The sequence below is a fragment of the Copadichromis virginalis genome, linkage group LG7, assembly GCF_057382275.1.
Source record: "Copadichromis virginalis isolate Kocher_CV1m ecotype Utaka linkage group LG7, C_Virginalis_male_GT1.1, whole genome shotgun sequence".
In the NCBI taxonomy this organism is placed as follows: domain Eukaryota; kingdom Metazoa; phylum Chordata; class Actinopteri; order Cichliformes; family Cichlidae; genus Copadichromis; species Copadichromis virginalis.
In genome coordinates, this window is record NC_140624.1 from 1,562,535 (window position 1) to 1,582,037 (window position 19,503).

A 19,503-nucleotide genomic window follows, 5' to 3' on the forward strand; every position below is an offset into this window, starting at 1 on the left:
TATATATTGTATCAATCATAGCTGATATTTTTGTTACATTCTTACTCATAATGTTACATTTTGTAACATTATGAGTAAGAATGTAACATCATTCTACTTTTCAAAGAGGTTCACATATGCTGTAAATATTCTGTAAAATGGATCCAAAAGCAGAATAAGGAACCAACACACACCGACAGGAAGTGGGAATGAAATGAAACCATTTAAAGTGTAAATGTTGATAAGATGGCGATCGTTCCCTCCCCCGCCTCTGCTCAGCCGCCCTGTCTTTGTTGCTACCTGACGGCTCTCTCCACACGCCTGGTCACTCTCCTCCTCTCTCTGTGAACCCGGTGAACCCGCCTCTTCCTCACAGATGCTGTCACAGCAGTGAGGACCAAAGGCTTCTCTCTCTCTTTCTCTTTTTCTTTGCGGTATGTGTGAACAAACATCTCTTTGCCCGCTGCTCACAGTTTTCCTGCGGTGTCTGTCTGCAGTGACGGATTCTCTGTCATCGGTGAGAGGATGATGCTTTATGTCAGGAGAACCTGCAGCAGAGCATAAACACAAACACTGGCCACAAAGTGAGAGTGCTGCATATGCAGGATTACTCCTCTGTGTTATCACTATACAGCTCCAAGTGTGTGTTTTCACCGCAGAGGTGTACATGCATGATTACATTGTCAACACAGAAGTGAAATCAGGCTCTTGTGAAGATGCAAACACTTTGGAGAGCACTCATCGATGCTAATAGAAGATGAATGAAGGAATCTCATTTTCTGTTGAGAGCACGTGTGCGCAGATCAAGAGTTGGTTTGGAAAATAACTGAATATGGTGCAACGCAAGCAGAGGTTAAAATAATCTGTCTGTTGTATTTTTCTCCTGAAATATGTCAGCTCACTTCATGACCTCCGTCCCAAGGGGGTGGAACTGAGGGAGGACAGGAAGCAACATGTTTGTGTGTCTCTTATCACGCGTGAAGCATGAGTGTGTATCTGTGTATGCACTCATCGCTCCAGCTTTTCCATTTTCCACACCTTAATGATCCCATCCACGTGTTTTTGAAGATTTATAAAAATTTGCTGTATTTTACATATATAAAAGCAGCATTCACAGGAGCTTAAACAACAACTCCTTTTTCTATGATATAACATATATATCATCTGTTAATATTTGTTGATTATATTGTAGCTAACAAGAATGTTGTCAGATGATGCAGGAACCAAAATGAAACGACTGGCTGTGCATGTTTCTGGAGTAGTGAAAAATCGCCTGAGATCATCATTTGACTCCCTGCGTGACTTCAGCAGGATCAGACTAACTGCTGCTTGGAAACCCAGCTACAAACAGCGAGAGCTTATTAAAACGCTATTAAGAGTTCATCAGCCCATCACATACTGCATGTGTCACAGTGAGCATCGCCGATACAGCGGTAAAATATGTAACCCCTAGATTTGGTCTAAGCACTTTAAATAGTATTTGTAACATGGCTTTGACTTCAGGGCAGTGTTTCCTCACTGCTATGTGAGCTACAGCCGAGGTGTTTGGAAAGTCCTGTAGCATTAAAAACATCATCAAATAAAACATATTCTGTCCATCAGTCCCCGGTCATCTGTGATATAAAGGTGACACTAACAATTTAGTTCTCACTTCTGTTGAATGTAATATAATGATTCCTTGCCTATTACTTTTTAAACTACTCCTTAAAGTTCAATCAGTTTTTAATGTATAATTTAATGTCACATCTATTTGGTTTAATTAATAAGTGAACCAAACGGCTGTGTGGCATTACCTGCAAACACTTTGCTTGAAGCTGACGGTTAAAGTAGGCCTATTATACAGGGTGGGCCATTTATATGGATACACCGTAATAACATGGGAATGGTTGGTGATATTAAAGTCCTGTTTGTGGCACATTAGTATATGTGAGGGGGCAAACTCCTCAAGATGGGTGGTGACCATGGTGGCCATTTAGAAGTCGGCCATCTTGGATACAACTTTTGTTTTTTCAATAGGAAGAGGGCCATGTGACACATCAAACTTATTGGTAATGTCACAAGAAAAACAATGGTGTGCTTGGTTTCAACGTAACTTTATTCTTTCACGAGTTATTTACAAGTTTCTCTTTGTTCACATATACTAATGTGCCACAAACAGGACTTTAATATCACCAATCATTCCCATGTTATTATGGTGTATCCATATAAATGGCCCACCCTGTACTATGAGTTCCTGTTATTGAGTACTGTGCAAATGTTTCAGGCCTCATTTCTTCATATGTCGCTTCAAAGGACCCAGGCTTAAAGTTGTGTCGAGCAACTGTTCTCCAGGCTTTCTGAAGGTCTGTCAAAGTTTGTCTTTGGACATTAGCTGCTATTTCTCCCATTGCCACTCCAGTCCATTTCCAGAGGAACGTTTGTTTTTCCTTTGTGAAGCCATTTAACGCTGACCTATGGATCATTCAAGCCATGCAGCTAACTTATGACTTAGCTAACTAATGACTTAGCCAAGAACCAGTTTTAAACTGTCTTTGTTACTTGCAGCCTAGCACAAAAACACAGATTTTTCTCCTCATTGGTTTAGTCAAATGCCAAAAATAACACAGTTTGACAGCCACAAAATAGCATTTGTGCACCGAACAGGAGATCTCCAAAGAGCTGAAAACTTGGCATATATTGGCATGAGATCAGCGCGTCCTTAAAAAATGAGGAAACTAGAAAAATGGACAAAAGATTATCTGAAAGTCACGTCATCAAGAAACGACCTGAGAGATGCATCTTCAGTTAATCCAGCTACTGTTCACTGAAGCCTCATCAGAAATGGTCTCAGTGGAGGGGTGGCTGTCAAGAAGGCATTCTTAGGGAAGGGAAGCACAGTCAGACTCTGATCAACTATGTAATACCATATGGAAAGTATCTGACTGGCAGCAGTTTGTTTATTCCACTCATGGCCAATGTCACGAGAGCACAGACGGACAGAACAATCCAACAATATAAATCACGGATCGGCCGGACATTACTGAAGCAGCTAGCAACCAAAGAGGAGACTGGAGAACTCTTACTGAACAGGCTTTGCACACATTTCAATAGATTTCTGCATCTATTTGAAATTTTCCTCAAAATTGGAAAATGTAGACTAGAGATGTTTTATATTGTTACAGTGGAATATGTCTGTGAAGGTTCTCAGTCATCCAGGTCATCGTAGTCAAAGGAGCTTGCAAAGAAAAGCGTCTGGACTTCTTTAAGTTGCTTGAAGACGTTTCACCTCTCATCCGAGAAGCTTCTTCAGTTCTAAGGTCAAATGGTGGAGAGTCCCAGATATAAACCTAGTGGGAGTTTCCCCCCACAGAGGGACAAAAGGACCCCCTGATGATCCTCTAATCACCTGAGCCAAGGTGTGAAACTGGGTGTGGGTCCCAATCAGCCAGAGTTTCAGGTGAGCTCACTGTGAAACCTGGCCCCACCTTATCATGCGAATTCCTGAGATCAGATGGTCCAGGATGTGAGTGGGCGTTAAGGCGTCTGGGAAGGATCTCAAAACTGGATTATAGATGGCAGAGAGTTGGTGTCGTAAACCACCGCCTCTGTTCAAAGAGGAGTGAAAGAAGCCATCTATGTCCACTGTGAGCGACCATCTTTGAACAGAGGCGGTGGTTTACGACACCAACTCTCTGCCATCTATAATCCAGTTTTGAGATCCTTCCCAGACACCTTAACGCCCACTCACATCCTGGACCATCTGATCTCAGGAATTCGCATGATAAGGTGGGGCCAGGTTTCACAATGAACACACCCGAAACTCTGGCTGATTGGGACCCACACCCAGTTTCACACCTTGGCTCAGGTGATTAGAGGATCATCAGGGGGTCCTTTGTCCCTCTGTGGGGGGAAACTCCCACTAGGTTTATATCTGGGACTCTCCACCATTTGACCTTAGAACTGAAGAAGCTTCTCGGATGAGAGGTGAAACGTCTTCAAGCAACTTAACGAAGTCCAGACGCTTTTCTTTGCAAGCTCCTTTGACTACAGTGGAATATGTTTGAATATGTTGAAGTTGTTCCCACAATGCTGTTCAAACCTTCTCTTTACCAGGAGCAGCCAATCAAAAGGAGGGTGGCTCAAATGGAGGGGAAGTAGATAAAACAGCTTGTTTTACAGAGCAGACGACCCCAGGGTCAGCACTACAAATCAGTGTTTGCTCAATACTGCGGCTAAATGCAGCAATCCTGGGAAAATTCATGGATCCAACAGAAAGGCACAGCTGTGGAGAGACTGAATGACTCGGAGACAAGAAGAGGTCGGCTTTTGTTTTTTCGTAGTCATGAAAACAGTGGCTTTTTAATGTAAACACTACATTCGATTGGTTTTTCCAGCACGGACATCCCACATGAAATAACAACCATTCACTAAAGAAGAGTAGAGGGAGAGAGAGAGAGAGAGAGAGAGAGAGAGAGAGAGAGAAAGCTGCACAGAAAAAAGCATTCACTGGGTAAAGAACAAAACATAAAAAATATGACGGAAACGGGAACAAAATGAGAGGAAAAAATGCTTTCTCATGTCATTATACACGGTTGTTTTCTTTTTTAAAAACTAGAAATCAAGAAGTCAATATAGAGAGATGGACGAGGGCTAACACATGAAGAGATAACAGATCTACTTATTGTGTGTGTGTGTGAGTGCGAGCAAGTGTGCATGTGAGAAACTGTGCTTTTCATTGTAGACCTGGAAGGAGTGGGTTAAACTGAAAAGAGACAGAGAAGAAGAAGAAAAGAGCATGACTTTATACAGCGTAGATGTGTGAACATGCGGCGTCCCTAACTAGCGGACGCAGCGAGAAACGTGCTCTCCCCCAAAAGTGTTTGTTTGTTTTTTTTCTTCTGAAATAATAAAAAATAGATATTGTTATAATATTATATTTAATTGTTCTGAGTCAGGCTAAAGTGAGGACACGGATCTAATGCAGGGAAACAGGCAAAACGGTAAAAGGAGAAGGGGCGGGGCACAGTTCAGAGCATTATAACAAGACGGCGGGGTCGGTCTGAGATCTTCACGGATCAGCTCGCTTTGCAAAACATCTTTTACATTTAAAAAAGGGAGATATAGAGAAAGAGATACTCTGTAGCTACAAAGCACGAGAAAAGTTTTTGGAATATTAACAGGATCATTAGGAAGGTCGTTGGCGGTACTGTGGTAATGTTCACTGGGGTCTTTATTATTGTAGTAATCAGAGTACATTTTTGTCCTTTTTCAGCTCACTTTAACACGTCGCTGTACTCTGAACCTTTCTGTTGTCAATCCTTGGAAACTTAAATTGTCACTTTTTTTCGATATATATATATATATATATATATATATATATATATATATATATATATATATATATATATATATATATATATATATATATATTTGCCTCTGCCGTGTCCCAGAAACCAACAATCTTCTCAGTTTGTTTGTTTCTGTATTTTTCTGTTTGTTTTTTTACTTTTACTTTTTTTTCTTTTTTTAAAGTTATCTGAGCATTATTTGTGTGTACTTTTTTTTGTCTATAAGTTGTATGAATTAACTGATCTCTTTATACAAAGGCTTGAGTATCACATGCTATCTGGGCTTTAGAGGGAAAAGGAGGAGGACGGGGAGATGGGTTGGCAAAAAAAGAAGGAGCGCCCTTTAACTTTGCAAAAATAAGCCAAAAAAGAAAGAGATGGAAGAAGATGAGAGAAGTAAAGGTGTGGCATGACGAGAGAGAGAGAAAACAGACAGGTGTGTGAAGAAAGGTGATCAATCAATAAATAAATTAATAAATTAATCGACCATTATCAAACCATGGGTGAGTTTTCTTACACGGAGAATGTTAGCAGATCTAGAGGTTATAACAGTGAGAAAGTTTTAATCATAACATTGTGTAGTTGCTTCTATAAGCACAGCTATCTACAGTGCAGTACCTTTGTTACATGGCACTGATAGGACTGTTAGCACATTTCCTATTGGCTCCCACACCCGGCCGTGGCCGACGGTTTGCTAGTGGCTTAGGCCTGGAAACAGGAAGCCTTACATCCTGTCGATGAAAACCACACCTTGAGTAAAACGATCCCCAAAAAAGTGACTGACAACAAAAACAACAACAAAAACCACTTAATGTAAACAAAACACTAACATTAAAATCAGCATCGTCAGTTTTAGCAGGTCTTGAGAGTTTTGGCTGACCCGTCTAGTGCTTCTTAGTACATTTTAACATAATTCTGCAAAAACTGTTATTACATAATCACTACTACAGCAAAAAAGAAGGACAAAGTAATACACACACACACACACACACACACACACACACACACACACACACACACACACACACACACACACACACAGGGGTGTCAGGTGAGGCAAAACGTGAATAAACATCAGTGTACAGACTGATACTTGCAATAAATATACATATGATCAACAAAAACAAGAGTCATAAAAAACGTACAGGTTTGGGTTAACAACAAAAGACAACGTAAAAGAAAGGAAACGGGGAACGGAGGCTTTCATCGACTTTGTTCACAAAGTTTTCAAGGCTGCAGGGTTTCGTGTTTTCTACTAAAACAAATTTGTTTGCTTGGCAGCAAGCTCAAGAACGTCAGGAAGAGTCGGAGCAAGAAGAGAGCAGACAAGAACTAAAAACGGTATATATATATAATATATATATATATGTATGCCTATTTTTTTTAAATTATCCTCATTATTAATATGTACCTAGTTTCATTTTTCTTTCGTTTTTTCTTTAAGTAATCAGCATCGTCATCATCGCCATCATCATTTCCACAGCAGTGTCAAAGGAAGAGGAATGAGGAGGTGGGAGGACAGAGGAAGGGACAGAGGGGGGAGGAAATAACAGGGTCGGTAGGCGTGCTCAGTACAAGCCACACCCTCGGAGGTTGTTGGCGATGATAATATCGGTCACGGCGTCAAACACAACCTGGATGTTCCCTGTATCTGTGGCGCAGGTCATGTGACAGTAGATTTCCTTATTTGGAGAGCGATTCTTACTCTCGAACTGTGCTTGGATGTAAGCTGCTGCATCCTCGTAGGTGTTGGGTCCTGGAGGGAAGCAGATGTGTTACGACACAATTATTAAAACAAAAACTTCAAACAGGAAGTCTCATGAAAAAAGGACTTAACAAGTAGCTTTGGTTAGTTATCTGGATGATGATGATGATTATATATTGTTACAATGTTGCATTCTCTTATAAATACTTTGTTTCCAACTTTTTTCTACTTTTGCGTAGAGTTTAGATCACCCCTGCATGGACTGGTGGCCTGTCCGAGCTGTACAACAGCTGGAGTAACCTCCGCGATGTGAAACTGGGTCAGTGATCAAAAAGTGAACGGACGGATTTCAGGTGCTGCTGTGGCTTTGGTGAAAGTCAGGGGAGGGACAGCCAGTCACAAGAAAGCAGGTTTTGGGAGGTTGGTCTTATAGAGGTAGGAGCAAAAATGACTTATTACATGTCTGCACCTGCGTAAATGTAAGACAAACAAGTACTAAAAAATATAGAGCTGGAAATGAATAAATTAGCTGTTGCATAATCCTTCATTAGTACCTGTAGGGCTGAGTTCACACAGTCAAATACTCAGTGCTCAGGTGGGTTGTTGTTAGTAGCCTAACTGTGTTACCACCATCTCTGCATTCATCACAAAGTACACAAAATATCTGTGTTTGTATCGAACTCTAAAGCTTGGACTGTGATGCGTATGCTATATACATATATGCTACAGGAAGTTAGCCAGTGGACATTTTTGGCTGTGCACCAGTGGGAAACTCTTTAAACACTTTCTTTATGCTTCACTGATTCTGAAAATCTGCAGGTCAAAGTATTTTCAGTCTGTTGCTAGTTTCAGTTTAGTAAGAAACTTAGATATATTACTGTAAAATAAAACAAATAACTGATTCACATGGACAGCTAGCTTTGAAATCTGCTACACAGCATCCACTTCTAGTGATAGCTGACTCCACACCTTCCTTTGTGCTGCACTGAACGTCACACTTCACAGGAAATCTCACACAACTATTTAAAGCTAACTGTTTTAATGAGCTCAGACTTCAGAGGAAAGCAGCTGCATATCCTGTCGAGCAGTGAGACATTTTTGTTAGCTAATGTCAGCTCAGCAGGTGAAGCGAAGCCGAGACCTGTCGACAGAGTCGGTTTAGATGATGTGATATCTTTAGCTTCGTATGAACTTAGCAGGTAGCAGAGCTGTCATCACCACATAAAAGTCCAAATTAGTAAGTAGAAATACTATTCCTGTAACAGAGGTGGACTAGCAGTGCTAAATGCAGGCTAACTGGTCTGGTTTCCTACACACAGATGATCACATCTGTATCCTATTCATTTGACCTAATTTGAAGCACATTAGCTGTATATCAGATGCAATGATAGTTCTCCTCTAGAAGCAGGGCTGATGTACTGTACCGAGGAGTCGTTATTCAGCAATGATAGTATACATTCTAATAGGTTTGCAGATTTATTGAATCATACTCAGTCCTTCTGCTGGGCAAAGTCAGGACATGTTTGCGTGTGATGTAAAAGATATTTCTCCAAGATCTTTGGCTTGAAAAATATTTGTGGTTGTTAAAGGTTCGTAAAGTCTTCTGTTGGGAAGCTGCGAGAGCATGGGACACAGGAGGAGAGACTGACAGAAGACAGACTTACTGAGGCTGTCAAGCAAGTTAGCCGAACGTAAGTAAAGCATGAGGGACAGGAATGAAAAGGATCCACTTGGAGACCGGAAAGGAGTTTGGAGTAGGCAGGAGGCAGCTCTCACTTATTGCGGCTGACCAAGCACGACTGTCTGCTGCTTCTTATAAGCAGTCTCTTCCTTTTCTCTGTCACCACCTCGTCCGACTCTCACCTCCACACGGAGAAATCTGTAAACTCGGTTCTGCCCGTTACAGGTTCTGGGTCTCTGTGCTCTATTTATCTGACTCTCCTCTGCTCCTTCCCTGCTTTCCTTTTAAACAGTATATCTCTCTTTTCAACCTGAGCCTCTGCAGTTCTTTAAACAGTTCGTTGGCCATCTCTGCTGCAAACTGTAAACAGCAACTTTGATTTAAAGTGCTTCGAATTGTTTACAAGTCTGTGACAGTAAATGTCAGGGCTAGAAGCAGAGCCGATGTACTGTACCGAGCAGTCGTTAATCAGCATCCAGAACCTCAGGAAGGGCTTTAGAAAGCATTTAATTTCTGGGAATTACACTTAACACAGGACAGATGGTAGTCATTCATACTTTTATATCCCCTCTTCAAAATGTCTCATACAGTATTAGCCTATTTTCGGCTCCGTTACACTGATTTTCATGCAAATTTCCAAATGATTTTGTACGACACAATTTTTAAGATTAAGCTCCTTCAAATGAAGCAATTTGAAATTTGGTGAAACTTGATCTGAGCTTTCAGTTAGCTTAACATAAAGACAGGAAGAACCAACATCACAGGACTATTAAAAGATAACTTTTCAGTAAACTGATTAAACTAAATGAGGAGCTCAATTAGAGGGTTGAGTGGGTTGCAAATATACACCAACATTGTAAAGCAATTCAAAAAGCACATCTTACATCGGATGTGTAGAAATGTGTCAGCTGACGTGGGCTGAGATCACCTGATCTGCTGAGCTCGACTCTGTGGCCTGCCCGAGTTCGTGCTACGCTCTGTTTTTGCAGTTGGCTACGTTCAATGAATGAACTTTAGATGTGTCGTTCTCGTGACTATATTTCGTCCTGTAAACACTTTTAATTCAGGAAAACAAATTCCAAACGTTCCTGTTTGAGATTCCTGCCCACCACTGGAATAAACCCAAACTTTTTTCGTACCTGTGTATTCAGGGAAGCAGATGCTGAGCGGAGATTTCTTGATCTTCTCTGCAAACAAATCCTTCTTGTTGAGAAAAAGGATGATGGAGGTGTCGATGAAGAACTTGTTGTTGCAGATGGAGTCAAACAGCATCAAAGACTCATGCATGCGATTCTGCAGCGGGGAGAAGGGGGGGGGGGGGCAAAATAATGAGGCACGAATAAAGAGGGAAAATGGCATTAGGGGAGATTAGGGGAATGGGTGAAGGAAATAGGAGAGAGTGAGGAAACAGGTGATAGGGAGGACATGGAAAGAAGGCCAAAGTTACACGTTACCCCGACTGAGCATGTCGACACAGTCATAGACACACATTAAAACTTCATCTGGGCCTCACACTGGAACACCAACAAACTGTATTAATTTGGCCTGCCCGGGCAGGACTCGCCCATATTTTCAAGAAAAAATTATAGTTCGTGGAGGAAAGCAAAACATATTCTGGAAAACATTTACATTCAAATCTGCTCCAAATGCACACACACACACACACACACACACACACACACACACACACACACACACACACACACACACACACACACACACACACAGGACCAAGAAAAATAATCACCCATATCAAGTTACTCATGTGATGCTTTATTGTCTTTATCTCATGTATAAATACAACATCCAATAAATTATGACAACAGTGAGGGAGTTACAGCAGATGCATTTTATGCACAGTGATGGATAAAATGCAGCATTCACATGCACGCGCAGGCACACGCTCATACAAACTCGCACACGCACAGATAACAGCTTAGTAGATGTGGGCGACTTGTACAGTACAGCGAGTGTTGATTGGTACCAGCATGTTGGTTGAACAGAGACTGGAAGGTTAAAGCACGGTGAGTGCAAGGACGCTGATGTGTACCGGCATAAACTCTGCGTGATGCTATCACGGGTCGTTACGGTCATGTCCCCCCAGCTCTCTGACATCTCTCCCAGCTCAGCAGCCTGAGTGCACATTACATCAGCTGGCACGGTATAGCAGGGACCGAATGTTAAAAGGTTGCAAGCAAAACCCGGTTTCTAAATCCAACGTACAAGTAAGTCAGCAAAAACAGGCCACAGGAGCTCATTTAAACCTAACACGGGAAAGATTTGGCACTTCGGTTTGGCTGCCATTGTGACATTTCAACAGCTTTTTGTGCTGCTGTGGCAATGACATGGCAAAAGGTGCTAACATTTCTTTTGTGACACCACCTGCTGCCCAGAAGTGCACCCACTGCTGTCCCCAACTCTCAAAGCTGAATAGGCCACTGATTGTGTTATCCACACAGCACAACAATGCAAACAAACGACCCACAGATGTGTCCTTCAGCGCAGCCTATAGGAATGAAGTATTTGCCATCAATATGAACTACTTGCTACTTCCTTGTCCTCCTCTTGTCCTTTCAACCTCGCCTACTGTTGCAGTTGTCTTCTGTTACTTGGGATTGGTCCTAAACCACTAATTGTGTTACAGCTCGCCTGATGCAGAAACAACGACGAGGTAATAATGTGAAGGACCGCACGTTTCCCGTCCCGAGCGCCTGCTCTGTGTCATGAAGAGACGAGACGGGACTGTAAACACTGTAGCAGAGCGCTTACACTGTTCACCTCCACCAAAAAAGAGGCTTCCACACTTTTAGTTGCGTAACAGACTGGCTTTGGTCTTTTCACCTCTCATCATGTACACCATGACTTCTACTGAACTGTTTATGAAAAAAGACGTTTCTGCTCAATTCAGTAAATTTTCTATTAGCTGCCGTCTTTAGCGTATGTTCAGTAAAATTCAAGTGTTGTGTTCTGTGAATAAATTTAGGCACACACTGATCTGAGATCACTCTAACTAATTTAGTATGTCACTGACAAACAGCACGAATCCCTGTAGGTCCGTGCGGTGCCGCGGGTTAACGTTGGAGGACAAAGCTCCGATGCCGTCCTGTCACCGTCAGCCCGACGGCAGCACAAACTTAACGGTTTCCTTTCTGTGTGTTAACGGCTACCAGGAAGCGCAGCACAAGCAGCACCTTTGCAGAGCAGCAGTCGTCAGCGCCGCGTGGATGTGGAGTGACTAAACAGAAGTGTATCTGTTGCCAGGGGCGGATCTAGAAGGGTGGCATGGGGTGGCAAGTGCCACCCTAAAATGATCCCTTGCCACCCCAGTTTTGCATATGACAGTGTTGTTTATTAAAATAAGACAGCATTAACAGTTTGAGCGTAGTTACAGTCAGCAGTGAATATAAATGCTAAAACTGAATATATTGCATAGTGTCCCCCCTGCACCAGTAACAAATGGTTCAGCCCATAGCAGGACGGCTTTTTTCTTGTTTTCAGCAGCAAGCGATGCTCATGATTGTGCCAGAGCACATTTTGAACAACACCATGGGAATTTCAGATTTCACACAGGTGGGTGGATGTTACACTGTGGAAATGGAAGGAAGGTGAGTGTTATTAACCCTCTGTGGTCCACGGACACGCTGCACCTCCAGATCACATGACTGATGTAAGCTGACACAGCAACAAGCTGCAGCCACGCTGAGTCTCTGTTTCAGCCACATTGAAAGTTCGGACTTCAAAGTTTTTAAATTTTAATTACAGGCCAGTAAATCCAGAGTTATGATCATATATATCAGCCACGCTTCGTTCTAAATACTGTCGTCACGTTTGTGTGTTTTAAGCGTTTTGTAAGGACAGCACGAAAACAGTAAAGGAAAAAAGCCACCTCTTTCTTATCGGTGGAAAAATGCACCATGTCGACCAATTAAAAAAAATGTCAACATGTGGGATTTGGTTGTTTAGGAAGAGGGAAAAGTTTTGGGAGTGACGGTAACAGGGCGAGCGAGACAGAGCGAGAGAGAGAGAGTTTAGATGTGGCAGATTTGTGACGTGTGGAGTGTTTACTCAGTGTGTTGTGTTGTTGTTCTGTTGTGTAGTCGTTGTTTTGTTTTGTGTGTCAGTGAGGGCACTAATGAATGTCACAGAGGCACATTTGTAAACACTGTCACTAAGTAGAAAACCAGCGGAGTGATACAGCTGCTGTTGTCGGGCCTGCAGGTTTGTCCCTGTGCTCTTCTGTCTTTTGGTCCATTTTTTACTGGCACACATCATTTGTGGAGCATCTTATTGCGACACCTGATTGTTCTCTCATTTTAGTTTTAGTAATATTTTTAAATGGTTGTACAAAATGAAAAAAACAGCAGGTGTATTGTCTGCATTTTTAGATAAATGGTTGTTTATGTTTACAAACTCTCCTTGAATCGCTACCTTATCGTGGTGGAGGGGTTTGTGTGTCACAGGGATCCCAGGGGCTATGTACTTTATGTAACTAAAGTATTTAATTATGTGGGCTACAGACAATAATTAAGTTATAGACTATTTTTATATGAAAAGCGTGCATACTTACTGCATTTGAATCATTATAGCCAGATGTAACCACCTGCATATGTGTTTGAAAAAAAAAAAGGCTTTGATTTTGCCACCCCATTTGGTTTCTTTGCCACCCTAAGAAAATTTCTCTAGATGCGCCCGTGTCTGTTGCATCAGACGCACAGTTGTGCTCCTACGCGTATCACACAGAGGGAAATCATTTTGGTAAGAGGAGATTTGGTTTTATTACGAGTGAAATGTGCGATTGCAATGATATTAACCTCTGCACTGCATAGACGGGGAGGGAAAGGATCGTGTTTGAACTCTGTACGCGATCATTCCCCAGTTTAGGAAAAAAATCCGAATTTATAGAAGAACTTTGATTTTTGGATCGATGGGATTAAGCACCGATTTCAGCCTGTCAACACTAAACGCTTTGTGTTTGGAAGGAACAGAAGCTTCATGCAAAGTGTAGCGAATGAATGAAGCTACTGAGAGTGAAAACTAAGGAGAGACTGACACAGAACGCAGAGATCGTTTTGCTTTCTGTAACAGATCAGTCCGAGGAGACGACGATGAAGCAGTTTTAGCAGTCGTGGCAGCGGCTCGCTGTGTGGCCGTGTGAACCTCTTTGGCTGGAAACTGCAGTATTATTTGGCAACTAAGGTGTTGTGACATTTTGAAGCCCCGTGAGTGTGTTTGTGTGTCTGAGGCCTGTCTGTGCTGAAAGGGTAGATAGGTGCCCTCTGGGTAATTAATCCACAGATGCTGACTCCACCGCAGCACCCATGGGCTGATGTCGTCTCTTACACAACACACACACGTTCATGAGCACGTACACCCACACACACACGCCGTGACCTTTTCTGTACTATCAACAGACACATGTAGGTAACTATATACAATCTGAAAACATGAACACACAAAATACACATCAGTGCACGGCACACAGCATGCAGGCTGAACGACAGCCTCAGGGAGCGCTCCGTTTCTAAATTTGGCACAGATGTGGTCGGATGGGCCGATGATGATGACATCTACCTGTGCTCCAAAAATGGCGGCTCTGAGCAGAAGAGGCACATCTGGTTGTTTGTGCGTGGATGGAAAAGCAGAATCAAGCGAATGCCCTTCTCATAAATAAAGATGACTCTGTTTGGCGGGAAGCGCGCTCGGCTTCGTCGGCTCCATCGCGTCTCACAGACAAACACTTTCTATGTGACGATGTTAACTGTGGCTACACGGAGGAACTAATGACGTAGCTCCAGTACTGCCCTGATCTGAGCTGGGTCAGAACAGCGCCCGTCACTCCTCTGTTCGCTTTATGATCGATTCCAAACAGACGTCGAGATACGAGGAGAACAGCGTGGATACAATCGTAGTCTGCGTTCACGTCCCAGAGGACGTACACATCAGTCTGTAATCTTTCAAAGCTCACCTCTGGTTTATTAAGGTGGACTGGAGGACAGCAGGCATATTGCACGGTGCAGCCTGACACAGTGGATGCAGTGCCAGTGCCCTTTAAAATCAATACTTGTGCTGAAGCTTTATCTAGGTGGAAAATGTCCGCGGGAGTCGGCACAAGCTTCTGCGACTCTTTGTTTCAATTGATTTTAAGGAGTCCCATGCAAGAAGCGAGATGAGCCTGCAGCCGGGAATGGCGTCTGCAGAGATTAACGATGACAGCGGCGTGGCTCAAGCAACAACGTCCTCTTTATGCGCTCATTTACACTATGAAATTAGATTCAATCAAAAGAGGAATCAGGAGGTTTACTGAAATCTACACGGGCCGAAAACGTTTCCTCTCAGATTAAAAGCACAGCAGTAAGATTTGGTGATATGTTCTCACAGCCCGACTCTTTAGAATGACGTGATTTCACAGCACAAACAAGCCACCAGCAGGTGTGTGTGTCTGTGGTGTCCCTGTGGACCACCCACTAGTGACCAGGGTGCACTCTGTTTTTTACTATGGGAACGTAAAAGTGGCAATCCCATTTAAATAAAACATACCAAATTCATTTTAGATTATTATTTTTATCATTTGCATTTCACAACAGTGTTGCTGTAACTCCCCCCTCAGCTTCTTAGTGGGCACAAATGCTGCTGGGAATTTAACCCCCCAAAACTCTACTACTCTGAAAATATCATACAATTATTTTCATCGACTTAATAGCTCTGAAATTTACACTTAGTACTTGAAATGCCTGCAATAAAGTCAGTTTTGATTAAAGCTTTGAATTAGCTAAACTTGACCCCCACTAAGACTAATCATACGCACGTTTGCGTCGACTTTTGGTATAAATAAGGCACAAATTTATGATACAAAAATATGAATACACAAATTGAAATCAAAGGGAAAAAAGTAAATACATCTAGTAAACGAGTGATTCAGTACACTAGACTGTGGTCGGCTCAGCTGGTCTCTCGTTCTGCTTCTCAGCTTCGGTATTGTGCAAAATATCTGCAGCGAGAACAGATTTTAGACAGAAGGTACGCTTAAAATAACGGTTCTTAATTAGGATTGAAAAAGATAAGATGTCTCAGCCAACCAACCACCAACAACCAACCAGTTAATTCAAACTTGGCCAGTATGAGAAATGAGTACTATGACATCATGAACTCAGCTCAGACCCCACATTTGACCGGCTCTCACATACAAGTCAAACACCCAGCATCCATTGGCCAAAGTTTAACAGCATCATCAGTACAGGCCACACCCTCGGAGGTTATTGGCTATAATGACGTCAGTGACGGCGTCAAAGACGAACTGGATGTTGTTGGTGTCCGTAGCACAGGTCACGTGGGAGTACACTTCTTTCTTGGGTGACTTGTTCTTGCTCTCATATTGAGACTTGATGTATCCCAGTCCCTCTGTGTAAGTATTTAGACCTGAGGAGACACACACACACACACACACACACACACACACACACACACACACACACACACACACACACACACACACACACACACAGAGTTAGAAAAAGCCCCCCAGTTCAATTCACTTTTATTTACACAGCGCCAAATCGCAACAACAGTCGCCTCAAGGTGCTTCATCCTGTAAGGTCGACCTACAATAACACATACAGAGAAAAACCCAACAATCATGTGACCCCCTATGAGCAGCACTTTGGTGACAGTGGGGAGGAAAAACTCCCTTTTAACAGGAAGAAACCTCCAACAGAACCAGGCTCAGGGAGGGGCGGGGCCATCTGCTGTGATTGGTTTTGATCTGAACATTTGTATCCGTGTGCTCCCCTCCATGTTTTCTGAAAACATCTCCTTTGACTCTCAGCACACATTCGGCTGAGGCGTGCTCTGTCGGCTGTTGAGCCAAGCTTCAATAAAAATGATGCACGGGCCGCGTTCTCAGACGAGGTGATTTCAGACAGATAAATGATACGTGATGGAAGCTAATATGTCCTGTTATTGCTGGCGCAGACTGCAACTTCCTGAACATTATTAATGTGTTACAGACTTCAGAATGTGACAGATACGAGGCCCTGAAGTTAAAAATAACGGAGCCGTTATTCGTACCGTGCATTGATCAATTTACCAGCACTGGCAAATCCACTGTGCAGCCTTTTAGCTCAACAGCATTATCAACTGTTCTGCCTTTACGCAAGCATTTGGCAGGTAATGCAGCTTAAATTGGTACAGTGCTTTTAGAATGAGTCAGATCTCACTGATTGGAGCAAATGTTGTTCCAAGTGTCGCTAACATCTATCTGGCTCTCAGCCATTAGCAGCACTGTGGTTCGTCTGTCTGCTTCGGTGGCAACTTCATCAGAACAGGCACAAAGTCTGCAGAGGGGTGAAGAGAGGAGGAGAAGGGGCCGAAAACAAGATTGGAATTCTAATTCTCGCTTTCTCACAGTCCCGCTGGCTCGGCCTCTTGCGTTCCCACCATCTTGCTTTGCCTGTGTTGTTATAAATTTCTCACACTCTTGCTCTCTCCGTCTCTGGCATTGCCCCCCCCCTCCCCGCCTCACATGTTGTCTTGTCTCTTGTTTCCTCTCTCACTGGAGCTCCTCTCGTGCTCCCACTAACACCCCAGCTTTTATTCCCTGTGAGTCTCTTTGTCTGTATTCAACGTTATGTTCGACTTTCATACTTTCTTAGAAATCAGCACAATTGTGACTTCAAAACTGAGAGCTACATATATGAATGGCCAGGTCTGATTCATTTCACTGTATTTTTGCTCTGCGTGAAATCTCGACATGCTTGTTTTTAATGAAAGAGTAACTTCAGCGAATGACAGCTTAAATCATCAACCACATCACCAGCTCTAATATAGGTGTAGCTGGACTGTGGTGACAAAAGAATGGACTTTTACACCATAATGCAGTTATGAAAGGGAAGTCACTTTTAGTCTGAGCAGCTAATGCTCGCAGCTGTCCACAGATCTCAGGCTCGTTTCAATAAACAGCTGGAGCAGCTGAAGACGTTTGCCAACGTTTCTGCTCGATTGCTGCTTCGCCTAATTACAAATACGGGTGTGTGTGCGATACTTAATAGCAGCATCTGGTGCTGACAGTTTGAATGTGAAAGTGATTCACCCACAGTTTAAAAAAATAAATGGACAACAAACCTTTTCCCCTGGTCCTGATCGACACAACTATCAAACCCTGGAGGCAGAAATACTGTAGCCAGACTGTATTAACAGACCTCTCTGCACTGAATCATATCTGTTATTAACCTCTGTCTCTCTTCCACAGCATGTCTTTATCCTGTCTTCCTTCTCTCTCCCAACCAATCACAGCAGATGGCCCCGCCCCTCCCTGAGCCTGGTTCTGTCGGAAGTTTCTTCCTGTTAAAAGGGAGTTTTTCCTTCCCACTGTCACCAAAGTGCTGCTCACAGGGGGTCATATGATTGTTGGGTTTTTCTCTGTATGTATTATTGTAGGGTCGACCTTACAGTATAAAGCGCCTTAAGGTGACTGTTGCTGTGATTTGGCACTGTGTAAATAAAGTTGAATAGTAAACATATTTTTCCATTCCAGTGTTGACGAATGCTGTAAAGAGCCACCAAGCAACATCTAGCTGGGAACTAATGCTTCTTAAAGCCTGCAGCTCTGATGTCAAGCAGGAACACTGCTGTAGCTGCTGATGTAGTTATCTGAATGCGTACTGCATTTGTAGTATTGACTGTACCTGGCAGTGTAACCTGTGGCCTAAGCAGGAGAGGGCAGATTATGACTGAGGCCAGGCTCCACTCTTACAAGTGTGTACTGTCAATATATAGAAAGCACCATATAAAGAGTTCAAATATCGCCACACATTTGATATCTGACCTCCTTTAAAGTCGAGAGATTGATCCGAAGGTCAAAGTTTAGCTATTTAAAACATTGTTTCCTGCTGTGTAAGCAATGATGTAACCTCTGACCTTTTCTTCAAGGTCAAATTTCCATAAAATGTGTCTCATCTTTGAACCTTTTGTTTGTATCGTAACATTTAGGGAATGATGTCGGCATATGGATTTTCTAAATATCACGTTATAGTTTGCGTTCAAATATCTCGTCACCTTTGACCTCTGATCTCACTGTTCCACTTCACAGCTGCCTTTCCTTTACTGCACTGCAAACTTTTTAAACAATAAAATGAATACATAGAAAAGAACGATTCCCTTAAAAGTAAATCCTCGGTGCAGGTTTGGACTCTCGGAGGGGTTCTAGTTCTCGTTTTAGAACCCACGTTTGGCTTTTCTTAACATAAGTACACTTCATGAGATGTCACAGTGCAGGGTTGTATGTACCAGTGTACTCAGGGAAGCAGATGGACAGCGGTGACTTGCTGATCTTGCTTTCAAAGAGGTCCTTCTTGTTCAGGAAGAGGATGATGGAGGTTTCCTGAAACCACTTGTTGTTACAGATGGAATCGAACAGCTTGAGAGACTCGTGCATGCGGTTCTGCAGGAGAGACATTAGCACGAGTTAACGGGGCTGTTAAACCTCTAACCACTAACACACTGTAAAAGCACATAACGGAAACGCGGGCATATAGTATTCACCTACATGCATACACAAAGCGAAATTAAGGACACCCATATCACATGCACACAATCTTAACACAAAGAGGAATTAAAATTGAATCTAAGAACAGAAGTCCTAGAAGTTCCTCTTGGAAAGTGACACGTATATCTGGGTATGTGTATTTGTATCAGCGTATCAGTAATCAACATTATTAGTAATCTAAATAGCAAAGCCATGCTCTTTTAGCCAGTTAGCTTCTATTACACTGAGCAACTAAGCACAAGCACCCACTCTGGGCCCTGCAGAGTGAGGC

At 42.7% G+C, this 19,503-nt stretch overlaps 1 protein-coding gene across 3 annotated transcripts in view; it reads right to left on the reverse strand.

The window, feature by feature from the left end:
- Positions 1-4,298: 4,298 nt before the first annotated feature.
- Positions 4,299-19,503, reverse strand: part of gnao1a (guanine nucleotide binding protein (G protein), alpha activating activity polypeptide O, a) — a 107,435-nt gene continuing 92,230 nt past the window's right edge. The window contains exons 7-8 of one of the 3 annotated variants that reach the window (XM_085461117.1): positions 18,974-19,127; positions 4,299-7,062 (exon numbers count right to left, since the gene is read on the reverse strand). In XM_085461117.1, the coding sequence (XP_085317243.1) occupies positions 6,875-7,062; positions 18,974-19,127 (342 nt within the window). In that variant the 3' untranslated portion in view covers positions 4,299-6,874. Of the gene's footprint in view, positions 7,063-9,831; positions 9,986-10,444; positions 16,109-18,973; positions 19,128-19,503 lie in introns of those variants that run through there. The other 2 variants (XM_085461115.1, XM_085461116.1) reach the window with 2 other exon arrangements.